This window comes from Bactrocera tryoni, chromosome 1, assembly GCF_016617805.1.
Source record: "Bactrocera tryoni isolate S06 chromosome 1, CSIRO_BtryS06_freeze2, whole genome shotgun sequence".
Lineage (NCBI taxonomy): Eukaryota > Metazoa > Arthropoda > Insecta > Diptera > Tephritidae > Bactrocera > Bactrocera tryoni.
The window spans coordinates 25,200,453-25,213,453 of NC_052499.1; the positions used below are offsets into that span (position 1 = coordinate 25,200,453).

Below are 13,001 nucleotides of genomic sequence, written 5' to 3' on the forward strand. Positions count from 1 at the left end.
TTAAAGGTCATAAAATTATTTTAATTATTTATTTTAGGCATGTGGTTTTGAATGAGGCAATACTTTTTTCGGATTTGGTTTCTTTGACAGCTGTTACTTGATTTATACTCAGTTTGGTTTGCATTTCATATTGAACAGACTTATTCCGAAACAGCTTTGCAAATCTTTCAAATTTATTACCAATCTAACGAACTTTTGGTTGAAAGAATACGTTAATAAACAAAACTGTCGCATTTGAAGTGATAATAATCCATAAATCATTGTTGGGACCGCATTGGGACCCTCAAAAAGTCACTGTTTTGTGTGATCTATGGGCAGTGTGAATCATTGCTCCATATTATTTTAAAAATGAAACTGGCTAAAATGTTAAAGTCCATCAGGAACGCTATAGAGCCATGATTAATAACTTTTTCGTACTTTGCATTAGAGGATGTTTATGTGGACGAGCTGTGGTGCCAACAAGCCGGTCACACAGGCAACGAAACAACCAATTTATTGCACGAACGTTTGCACATTACCTCACTTTGCTTCGTGGTGTGGCTTTTCAGATCGTGCGATTTAACAGAGCTGGATTATTTTTTGTGGGATTATTTATTCGGTTTGTTATTGCTGACATACAGCTCCAATTGCTGCCAAAAATGGATTGGTTCGAGTTTTTTTAACACTTATTTTTATAATGAAGCTAAATTCTTAGCCAAAACATTAAATTATATGCGTTTTATTTCTTCTTAAAAACCATGTGCCAAAAAAAAAACACTACTAAGCCAAATATGAGCGCGATCTATCAATCAGTTTTTTTACAGCAGCCGCTTAAGTCTGTAGAACTCGGTAGTGCTCTGCGATGTTTACAATGGATAAAAATATTGAATAAAGAATTTGTCTCAAATTTTGTATTTCTAACCAAATTTCGTGTGCGGAGTCATTGCGAATGTCGGAAAATGATGAAAACACAAGCCTATGAGTGGTACAAAGCCTTCAAAGACGGTCGGGAGATCGTTAAAGCTATGCATCGTACTGAACGACCTTCGACCTCTGTTAAAAATGTTAAAAAATCGAAGGATATGGTGCTTGAAAATCATCAGGCAAGTGTTCAAGAAATGGTAAGAGAGCTCAACCAATTACCGCGAGTCCGTTAGAATTTTGGCGAATATTTTGGGTATGAAACATTGAAAAATTGTTTTCAAAGAGAGTACCGTAAAGAGGTTTCTTTAGACATGCTTGATCGTGCGAATTTCAGCATTATAACTGTCGATGAGGCGTGGATTTATGAGTTTGACAACAATCGTCAGAATGGTGGGGAAAAAACGAGCAGAAGACAAAAAAATCAATTCGATGCTCATTGTTTTTTTCGATATTAGTTGTTTGGTGCATCATGTATTTGTTCTGAACAGACAGACGTTTAATAAAAAGTTCTATTTGGCCGTATTGAGCCGTATGCGTGGGGACATCCGTCGAAAATGGCCGGAATTGTGATAGAATATGTCATGGATTTTACACGATGATAATGCTCCATTGCTTTGTGTTATGACTGTGACCGAATTTAAAGCCAAAAAAGCTGAAAAAATCCGTGTCGATCGAAGAGATACAACAAAATTCGCTGACGGAGCTGAAAGCCATCTAAAAAGTGCTTATGAAAAGTGTTTCTAGGACTGCAAAAATCTTTGCCATAACATTCCAAACTTGCCTGCGAACACGTACGAGACATGTTGAAGAAAATGTTAAGAAAAGACACTTGAGGAAAATGAACTGTAAATACTTAAATTAAGAAAAAACAATAGTAAAAGAAAACACTTTTTATTTCGTAAAATCATTTAATGAAAATACTCAATATTTATTTGAAATTAATTAAAAGCAAAGAAAAATTAAAACTTAACTGCTAACTAAACCGTTATTTGTAAATTATACTTAAATTGCTTGGCATACGAAATTAAATAAAAAAAAAACTATTTTAAATAACAAAATTACAAGAAATAAAGAATGCAAGAATTTTAAGCAAATTTTTAAAACTTTTACGTAGTGAATTTTGAAGTTAACGGAAACGTTGAAATGTAAAATTTACATTGAATTTGCAGCAACGCTCAGTGCTTTTGCTTACAAAAGTTTTGACTTAATTCAAAGCAACAAATGTGGTCACCGTTAAAATATATGCAGGTGAAAGCTACAATTCTTGCATTTCGCCTCGACTTCTGCATGGGAAAGCTTTCAATTTAAATTTACAAGTTGCTCGCTATAAAAATCTATATTTATACATGTGTATATAAAATTACAAAGCATTACAAAGAGCGCTTACTTAATAAGTATATAAGTTAATTTTTTCATTTTTATTTTTTATTTTTATATGCCTTTTTCCACTTTAGTGTTTTTGCAATTTTTATGTGTGTGTGTGCTTTTTTTAAATTTTAGTTTATTAGAAAACATCTATTTGAGTGGCTAATATTGCTGAAACTATTTGAGTAGAGTTAAGTTCGTTTGTATCGTGATATGTTTTACAAGCTACCAACTATTGCAATAAACTTTTATTTATTTATTGGCATTTCATACAAAATTGTTGTTGTGTGCTTATTGCAAAAAAATTGTACAAATTAAATGGAAATTATTTTACAACTACAACATTTCGTTTTAAATAAAAAAAGTAACATTAAAATATACATAATTTCTATTTCATGGAAATTACAATATTTGTGAAAGCTTTCTTGGAAAATTTGCACAGATTGTTGTTGCTTATTGATGGAGCCAATTTTTTCTTTCAATTTGCTTAATTTCCCTTTAAATTTGTTTCATTTTCCTTTAATTTTCTTTTACATGCTTCGCTTTACGCTCTGCTCCAGCGCTTTTTCTCCGCAACAAGTTCGACAGCAAACAATCGCCGAATTTGTGTGGAGCTTTTTGTTAGCTTTCATTGCAAATTAATCAATCAATCATTGTTATTAATTAATCAGCAGCGTAATTCGATTGTGTTAATTAACGAGCTAACTTAAACGCAATTAAAATTTGCCGCAATTTTTCTTTTTTTCGCTAATTTTTTCGAATTTATAGCTTTTTATTTGTATGTATGCATTTGATAACTGATTCTCCGTTTTTTCGCTATATTCATATGTATGTATATCATATTAAGTATATATATGTATTTGTAGCTAAATTTAATTATATTTATTTAAACAATTGCGTTTTTAAAATTTTTTTTTGTTTACACTAAGCAAGAAGTTAGCTTCATTGCAATGATATATCAATATAACGCAGGTGTATATTTAGATATGAACAGAGCGGGGTCTCCGTTTCACCCAGCTACCGTGAGTAGCTCTCCTCCGTTCTTAAATTGTTTTCAGCATTTTTTGACTGACTCTTCCAATTTGTGCTGCTTCAGTTTTCACGTTTGCCTTCATCTCCTTTACGCTTCACACAATTTCCTCACTCACTACCAAATTTTTTTTCATGTTAACGTTTAATCATACATCATTTAGAGTTCCTCTTTTTATCGCTTTACATTTTATTTTTCCGTTAGCTCTAGCTCTAGCTCTAGTTTAGTATCGTTGCAGTTGTGCTATTGGTGGTTGTTACGTTGGTTTTGGTTTTCGTTGTTGCCGTTAATGGTTTTATGATTGTTTTAGCAGTTATCGCTGTGGCCACACTTTCACTGTCCTCATCCTCATCGTCCAAGGCGTCGCGATCGTTTTCTTGACTCTGTGTTTGTTCGATCATCTCCTCGGTTATGACTGTAACCAGCTCTTCCACGGCGCGTCCTATTTCAGCGGCTGAAAAGAGGATTGTGTTGTTAAAAAATAAATGAACAAATAATTGTGGAATTATAATTGATAAGACTAATTTGCAGATAGAATACATTTAATATTTGCTGGGCTATTAGATCCTAATCACTTTTTTAGCATTTATTTGACTTGGGTATTTTAAAGACTTTGGTTTCTTACAGTGTTAGGTTAGATAGTAATGTTAAACCCCCTGCAGAAAATTAGCTTTGGAAAGTCGTAGACCTAAACTTTCGGTTTACAAACACTCCAAGAAGTGATTTAGACCTCATATATAGCTTGCAGAAGGTATTTTTAAACTTTTACTTGTTGAAGCTAGTCGGTTCTGTTAGTTCTCTCTCTCCTGCTGCCAGACAACTTCGAATATTGACATCTTGCATAATATTTAGCATCACCGCATTGATACATGCTAGGTAATGGCGGTATAGAACCCCTCAAATTAGGGCTTATGATATGATAATGATATGATATGCAGTACATAATGACAACGGAGGTCAAACACCTTCCCAGTTTGAGCATTTAGCACGTATGTGTCACTTAGCTTGGCAAATGTTAACTTTAATCGATTTTATTAGCGGCTCTTACTAGGAAAATTACTTGGAAACTAATTTGTTGAAAACTTTTGGATAACAAGTTAAAATATTGTAATGTTGAAAAATCGTTTTGAATCACAATTAGATTAAACAAAGAATTGCTGACGTAGTGCAATACAGTTCTTAATTCAATAGTTGTCTGTGTCAAGCAGTGGGTCCCAACATGTGAGATATCTGATAAAAGAACTACTGTAAGAACGCTAATGAAAGCCATCATTCTCTTAATAGTTTTTCAATTGGAAAATATGTAAAGACTTAATGCCGAGTAAACATGAGTTTACGCATTTACTACAATTCTCAACGCTATGTTTTCGGTTCGTTATAACTTACTTGTATAACAATTATGAGACTATATGAAACCCTTAATTATTTCATTGTTAAAACAGCAAACACTAAGAACAATTTTTTTTATAAATATTCTAAGGATTTAAATTTTTTCATTGTGTTAATTAAAAATTTAATTCATTAATTAAAAGTTTTCCAACTGTGGTTACTTTAGTAGTTAGCCCTTGAGCTGTGCATTTATATCCAGGCTGTTACGTGGTGCGATATTCTCCGAGTGCCCAAAGGTATACAATGACGAATTAAATTGACAATGATTTCAAAAACATTCCAAAATTACCGTTTAAATCAACAATTTGTTCTAAAATTTCCTCGACTTTAAATATGAGCTATTTACGCGTGATCTTTGCATGTTTAAATTTTTTTATCGATCACAGTTTATCGACAATTGCGTGGCATGTCCAATGTAAGCAAGAAATCGATAAAATAGAGAGAAACGTTAGTAAAAATGCGTTGTAATAATTATTTTGTTGGAGATATAATAAATTTAAACTATAATTAATAAATAGACTAATTTTAGAGTTTTTTTATTATTTTTATGTATTTTTGTTTATATATACAGAATATGAAATTAAAAAATCGGTAATGAAGAACTAATATTCGCTGTATAAGGTAAGATTTAAGCGCTAATTTAACTTTAAGAACTGAAGGAAACGGTTCAATACTTCATTCAAATAAATAAGATTTAAAGGTTAATTTCATGGATAGAAATGAAGGTTTAATACTATAAAAAGGTTTAATACTATAAATATATATATAAGTATTGAAAAGGAAATTAATTAAAATTTTTAATAGTTTGATATAAAAAGCTGAAAAAAATATTTAAAAAATTATGAAAAAAAATCAAATTCAAATAATTAACTAATACTTTGTTATTAACCCAAAAAACTGTTAGTTTATTCATAGTTTGCTTACGGTTTACTCACGAACTTTATATTTTTCAACGAAGGAAATTGAGGTCAAACGATTTGACAATTACTCGCTTTCCTTTTTTTTGTTTACATTACAAGTCGAATATTTTCTAAATGTGGAGATATTCCGAATAATTTTTTTTTTGTAATTATTTCTGATATTTTTTAAGTAATTTTTCTACTAACTTTCCGATATTTTATAAGTTATTGCGCTACTCTTGCTAGACACACGATTAATAAAACTTACTTTTTTAATTTGTACCTTTCGTACACCAAAATGTTATCGAATCGTATTAAGGAATACAAATTTTAGCTTCAAAATCCCCTTTTCGAACAATTGCGAAATTGTAAAAAAATAGTTTGGAAACTCATTTATCATGGAAATCCGTTTCATGATGCCATATTTTCCTGTTTAAAGCTCTAACTAAGCGATAAAGAAACTCATGTTGAGAAATAACTAAAAGGTGATTCATTTCGAGTTTCCCTACTTTGTTAAAGAAAAAACACAGAAACTTCAAATTTAATGGGGAATTTTTATCATCACTCAAAAGAACATTCTTTGGCAATTATTTTAAGAATATTATCTCTTTAAAATGTTGGCCAAGGGTACGCCTCAGATGGTTCGTCCGTTGAGTCAAATTTTCGATAACTTGTTCGAGCATTTTGACCTGGTGACTGGCGAATGACAGGCGCGATCTTTTCCTCCAAGGTCTGAATCGAGGCGGCATAGACTTTACATTTTACATATCTTCACAGGAAAAAGTCTAGCGGTATTATGGATGAAACTCTTCAGGTTGCTCCTCGTCCCAAATGTGGAAATTTTGCTTGTTTACATACCCATTGTGCCAGAAATGAGCCTCAGCGCTGAATAAAATTTGCCCACAGAGCGAAGCGATGTCGCTTGGGAAGGTTGAGCGGTTTCAGTTTTTGCACAAGCTATATTTTGTACGCTGTCAATTTAAGGTCTCGATGTAGAATGCGCCAAGTCGTTCCATACGTCAGTCCGAGTTGCTGCGAATAACGCTGAATCGACTCTCCGCGGTCTTCGTGTACACTCTCAGCTACGGGTGCTATATTTTTTTTTCACTGCGTGCTGGACGTGTTCTATTCGCCCAAATATCATCCTATAATGAATGCTGCTCTCAAGATGGGAGTCTCTCAGTACGCTCTGTAGGCCGATTATGTTGCGAAATACTTTCTTTACAGAACGTGAATTTTCGTAATAAAGTTGAACGATTTGTAATTGTTGTTCAAGCGTATGACTTTCCTCGTTGAAATGCCAATCAATACTGAACAAAAATAATATGACAGGTTGACACGACGCACGCGTGATCTGTCTAAAAAGGACTATTGAAAAAGGTACTTCTGCTTCGATCACCCTTTATTTATGCTCTTAACTAGTTGCAAAGTGCTTTCCTAAAGTACAAATTTCTTCTGCGTAACCCTCGGGCAATAATCATATGTCATTATACTCACTATTGATTTTTTGTTTTAAAAAAAAGTTTACGTTATTTTAAGTTAAGATCCCTAAAGTTCAATGAACACTATGCGGAAAAGCCTAGAACATTTTTTTGATTAAAATGAAGTCTTGAAAACTAATATAGACTTAAATAGAAATTCTGTGATGCCTGTAGGTTCTTCAGTAAACCTAAAATCGTTAGAGTTTCTATTTTGAATGTAGTTAAAGAAGAAGTTCAAATAAGCACTGGACATAAGGATGTGAAAATGGTTGACATAGAACAAGAGCAATAATCAATAGTGAAGATATTCAGTTATAAAATATACTTGTACGCATCGAAGTAAATAATTTAAACCACTACAGAAATATATTATAAAAAAATATCGTTTTTTCGTCTAAAAGTTACCAAGATCTTAATGAAAGATTCGAGAGTAATTGTAGCGCGGATAAGTTAACGGATTTTTTGTTTGCTTTTCTGGAAACAAGTCTTGGAATTAGAATAACCTGATACCTGACACCTGAATAATGAAAAAATCTGATTTACTAACATAAACATTTCGACTTATAGTTTGATAAAAATAAAAAAGCTATATACTACAAAATTAATTGAAAATTCTACATTTATAACTGTGAAATAGAAAATATAAAACAACAAAAAATAACCTAAAAATAATATCGAACACGAACACTTTGACATTGAATCAATTAAGAGCACTTAGCGGCTGAAGAGCAAACGCGGAATGGATGACCACAAATTAACCAATAAAAGTGGTCGACAATCAACAAGCAAAAAAGAAAAATCAACAAAATAATTAATTGGCAACGCGCAAAAAGTGCCGCAAGCGAAAGCAATGCAAATAAGAAATGGCGACATTTTCGAAAATCAACACGAAAAAAGCACAACAACAAATCAACACACAAATTACAACAAAATCAGAAAAATCAACGCATAAAACAACAACAAAAATAACATATGCAAATTGCAAAACCAAACAGATAGTCATGCAAATCGCTAGCACATTGTTGTTGTAGTGCATAATTCAATATTGTCAGCTTGCCACGTCATGCTGCCAGCGCATTTTCACTATTTACCAGGCATAGTGTGTAGTAGACTCGAGTGTGGTGGCGGCGGTGGGCGTCCGTCGTCCAGCATGTAGCCTTGACCGGGCGCATGACAAACGCCAGCCATATCGATGCCTCCGTTGCCTGTTGCGCCAGCAATGCCACCCAGGTGTCCCATACCGCCAACCATACCCATGCCACCGCCACCGCCGGCAGCAGCATTCATAGCAGCGCGTTGTTGTAGCGCCACAAGCCCAGGGCCGAGCGGATGCTTGCCAACGCCCATATGCTCACCAGCGCCACCAGCACCAGCCGTGGCGGCGTTGCCCACATTGACCATGCCCATGCCGGGTAGCATCATACCCTCTGTTGTTTTGGTTTTAATGACGTCGTTGTGTGGCAATTGAGTTAGTTGAAGCGCGTGTTGGGGTGCGGAAAAGCGGCGTAATCAGCATGTCGTTGCGTTGGTGTTAGTGAGCAGGCGATAATAATCGAAATTGTGGCAAATTCCGGTTGACGTTGACGTTGTTGTTGTTGTTTATATTTCCGTTTTACATTGATGTCATATTTACAAATATATGCATGTGTGCGTGTGTAGAGGGACGCGTTGTAGCATAAGGGTGTGTTTGTTGTTGTTGCAGGTTGCAGGTTGCAGTTACATTGAAGGTTGTTGGCAACATTCATTGGCAGTCATTTGATTAGCGACATAAAGTTGGCGGTTTTCGTTTTATCAAAACATATACAAACACAGCGGTGGACGGCGTGAGGAGAGGATAAACATTTCCGTTATAAGAAACATAGCGTGCAGTTAAAGGAAGGGAGAAATACAAAGAGTATAAAGTGTTAACAAAGGGCGGTATTGGAAGATTATATTAGTACATATGACGTTTATATACACTGCGCGTCACCAGTTGGTTACCACACCTAAATCAGCCTAATACATTTGCTTCTGATTTTTTGTTATTACTGCGCGTACTTTATTGTTTTCTGATTTTCTCATCTTTGTATAAATAATCATTGGTAAAGAAAAAATGCGATACGATTTTTTTGGTTATTTTTTGCTATTTTTTTTTTAACCGAAGAGCAATTTTAAGAAAAGTGCCGTCGCCAAGAGTGAGCTTATCTACTGTTCAAAGAGCGCTAAGCAATGCTGTTTATTTGAAACTGTTAAAACTAAAGAAAAACTCACGAAAGTTTCTCGAAAATAACACGATTACATTTTGAAGGGGAACCCTTAAAGTCTTATTGGCGCTAGGTTGTCTTTTCGAACCAAAAAAAGACTAATTTGGAAAGACCCATGGATACAACTATTATTGCAATGATCTACGGAACGACTACATAATCGTGTGAATATCAAACACGAATAAAAAGGTATTGGAAAGTGCTTTTCTCCCTTTTAAAATTTTGTTTGAAACTTTGCACGATACGATAAAGTACTGTTTCATACTACACGAGTGCTTAAGTTTGGGATTGAAGGACGAAACAACGGGTTAATGGACTGGACGCCTTACTCATTTCACATCAACCCCTGGGGAACTGTTTATAAAATCTGTAAGTCAAAATTCCAAAACGTGTGCCAGCAATCCAAATGCGCTCCGTTCATGAGAAAAGTCGTCAAGGCATTATTTCCGACGCACTCCTCGATTTCTAGCGCTGAGCGACGAAACGAAGCTGCTGAATCACCCCCGCTGGTTACAGAAGAAGAACTATTGGTCAAAGCAAAAAAATAAAAACAACAAAGCGCCTGGAATCGATGGCATACCAAACACAGCTCTAAGGGTAGCCATAATTTCAAAGCCCTCAGTACTTCATAAATATTGTTGTGAGTTATTTTGAAAATAGAAGGCTGTTTTACGACAACAACGAAGGCACCAAAGGCTACCCTATTTCAAGTGGAACACAACAAGGTTCAGTATTAGGCCCTCATTTATGAAATCTCGTGTATGATAGGGTCCTAAGAATGCAGCTACCAAAAATGTTAAGCTAATCGTATACGCGGACGACCTTATAGCGCTGGCAGCGACTAAACACTTGGTGACTTCCAAATTAATGTAATTTATACAGAAATGGTCGGCGCCAATGGTTTTTCCCATAAGCTTGGAACTGGCTGAGCACAAATCAGAAGTATTGCCCATAAGCACCAGGAAAATTGAAGAAAAAATAACTCTCACTGTAGGAGAGTGTGCGTTACTTCTCAGCCACAGTTGAAGTATTTGAAGGTGATATTGGACTTCATACTGAAATTCAATGATCACTAGGCATACACATCAAATAAAGCAAATCACAATGTTTTATAGAGAATGATGGCAAATAGAGGCTGTGTGCGCTCAAGCCGCCGACTTCTAATCGCAAAAGTGATGAGCTCAGTTGCAGCTCCAGTATGAATACAGGCACTAAACATAAAAGCCTATGCCAAACTAATAAATGCGTTGCATAGACTCACAGCAATAAGAGTAACAAGCGCTTTCCGAACTATTTCCAGCGAAGCAGCTGAAGTACTAGGTAGTATGCCGCCCATAGACATCCAGAGTGACGAGTTCACAAAATTATATGAGCTATCAGCGCCAATTACAGAAATCCAAAGAGAGAAGACAGAAAGAAGTGCATAACTATATGGCAGCAACGGTGGCAAACCGCAACTAAAGGACGGTGGACCCATAGACTTATACCTGACATCCATTATCCATGGATAAGTAGACAACATAGGGACCTGGATTTCCACCTGACCCAAATATTAAGCGAGCATGGGTGCTTCAGAGGCTATTTATATAAATTTCAAAATCACGGCAGTCCGTATTGTTCGATGTGTACGGAGTCCATACAGAAGACTCTGTCCTCGGCTTCTAGAAAAATTATTTGCTAATAATTATAATTTTTGAATTATAGCTTCTTCAGTTATTAAAACTGAAATTAATTAAAAACTATTTAAACCTGAAGTGTGCTATTCTGATGCCTTGCAGTGTACATACATACATATACATAGGTATATATCAATGATCGCACGGTATTCGTTTATATATAATCATAGTGTAAGTATATTTTTCCTACTATTTTTATTGTTTTCAAAATTAAATGGAAATCACTTTACTTGCAAAATTAAAATAATTGAGGTGTATTAATTATATATATAAATATGTTTAATAAACACATGATCAGATTTGACCCGGGCTGGACGCAAATTGAATCGATTTTTCCTAGATTGGTTCAATCTTCTTTATGTTCATGTGAAGTTTGATTTGAGTGCGGGTCATGGTTATGACATGATTTTACCATGGAAAAAATTGAACAACGAGTTGGCTTGAAATTATGGATTACTAATAGAATCACTACTACGAAATCGTTGAAAATGTTGCTGAAGTGTTTTCGAGTGTCTATTTCATTACGAACATAAGTATTTGCGTGGCACAAAACATACTCTGAAAGTCGTGAAGACATTGCCATCTCTGTTAATGACGATGACATCGAAACCGTCAAAGAAACAGTGCTTGAAAATCGTTGTGTTGGCATCAGAGCGACAGCAGAGGATCTCAATATTACTAATAAATCGATTCAACACGTTTGGTTATTGTTTTGGGTATAAAGTCCACCATTATACTATAACACAAATGTATTCTATTCTAGTGGCAACCTCTCAAACAAACAAATTTTTAGTCTGTATAAATGTATACATATAAATACACAGATGTTTACATATATTTAAGTGGACTAGGCAGTTTTAAGTAAAAATTTGTGTTTCAAATTAATCGAATGTGTTGAATTCAAGTGCGATTATTACTGCAAGAGAAGGTTTAGATAAATGCCTTATAACAAAAAGAAATAATAAATGCAACCGTTAAATAGCTTTCAGGAAACTTTTATTTATTGAAGTTCCCCTTCCTTCTCTAAGCATTCGCCTACTCACTTGTGTTTTGCTCATAATGGCCATTCTGTTGATTCATTTTCGCCGGCGAGTCGGTATTCAGCTGAGATGCGGTCACGGAGCGTGTTTGCAACGTGTTCGGCTTGGAATTCAACGCAGAGCCGGCGGCACTCACCGCGCCACTATTCGGCTCGTCTAACAATTGGCGCAGTCGTTGCAATTGTGCTTCCAGTTGGCGATTGTGATCTTCCAGTATTTGCATGCGCGCCTCAAGACGACCCTTATGTTGGCGTAGCAGTTTCGCCTCGGCAATCATATCCTTATTGTAAAGCAGATTTTAAATAATGACGGCACTCTCAATAGCAGTCTCTCTCTCTTACCTGTCCATGTTCACCTTGACCTCCGGCATTAGCTCCAGCAGCCAGTCCACCCATGGCGGACGTTGAGTGCTGCATGCCACCATCCGCGTCGGGTGTGGTGCTGTTCTGTTTGCTGCACAACTGCTGATATTCCGCTTGTAAATTGGCATTCTCCTCTTCCAGGTCGCGTATAATCGCTTCCAGCTCTTCACGTTGCTCTGCATCCATGGCTGCCATTACTTGAACTGGCGATTTGGGGCCGCTACCGTTATTTGTCGGCAATGCCTGACAGTATTGGGCGATCAGTTGATGTTCGTCGTCGCTGTCGGGCGTTGAATTTGAACCGGTACAATATTCAACTTGCGCCAAACGGGAAGCGTACATTTCGAGCCGTGAGTGCATATCGTTTTGTAGCGTGTGTGTGGTGTGTTGTGGGCTCGGTGCGGGACTCTCTAATGCATCACCTGCTTGGTAGAAGTTTATATGTTTGAGTATTTATTTATATGTGTTTCGAAGTGCGTTAAGCTTACCCTCGAGCACGCTTTGTACCGGCAAATAGCCGACACGTGGATGCTTTTTGAAGTATTTGCGACTCTTGAATTTGTTCTTCAAAGCGCGTGTGAAATCGCGAACGTCTTCTGTTGAAGTGGTCTAC

At 35.7% G+C, this 13,001-nt stretch overlaps 1 protein-coding gene across 6 annotated transcripts in view; it reads right to left on the reverse strand.

Annotated features, from left to right (window-relative positions):
- Positions 1-2,580: 2,580 nt before the first annotated feature.
- LOC120766809 (dystrophin, isoforms A/C/F/G/H) overlaps positions 2,581-13,001 on the reverse strand; it is a 776,746-nt gene continuing 766,325 nt past the window's right edge. For all 6 annotated transcript variants that reach the window (XM_040092514.1, XM_040092517.1, XM_040092515.1 and 3 more), the window contains 4 exons: positions 12,877-12,997; positions 12,368-12,810; positions 12,030-12,306; positions 2,581-3,752 (listed from right to left, as the gene is read on the reverse strand). In XM_040092514.1, the coding sequence (XP_039948448.1) occupies positions 3,517-3,752; positions 12,030-12,306; positions 12,368-12,810; positions 12,877-12,997 (1,077 nt within the window). In that variant the 3' untranslated portion in view covers positions 2,581-3,516. The remainder of the gene's footprint in view (positions 3,753-12,029; positions 12,307-12,367; positions 12,811-12,876; positions 12,998-13,001) is intronic.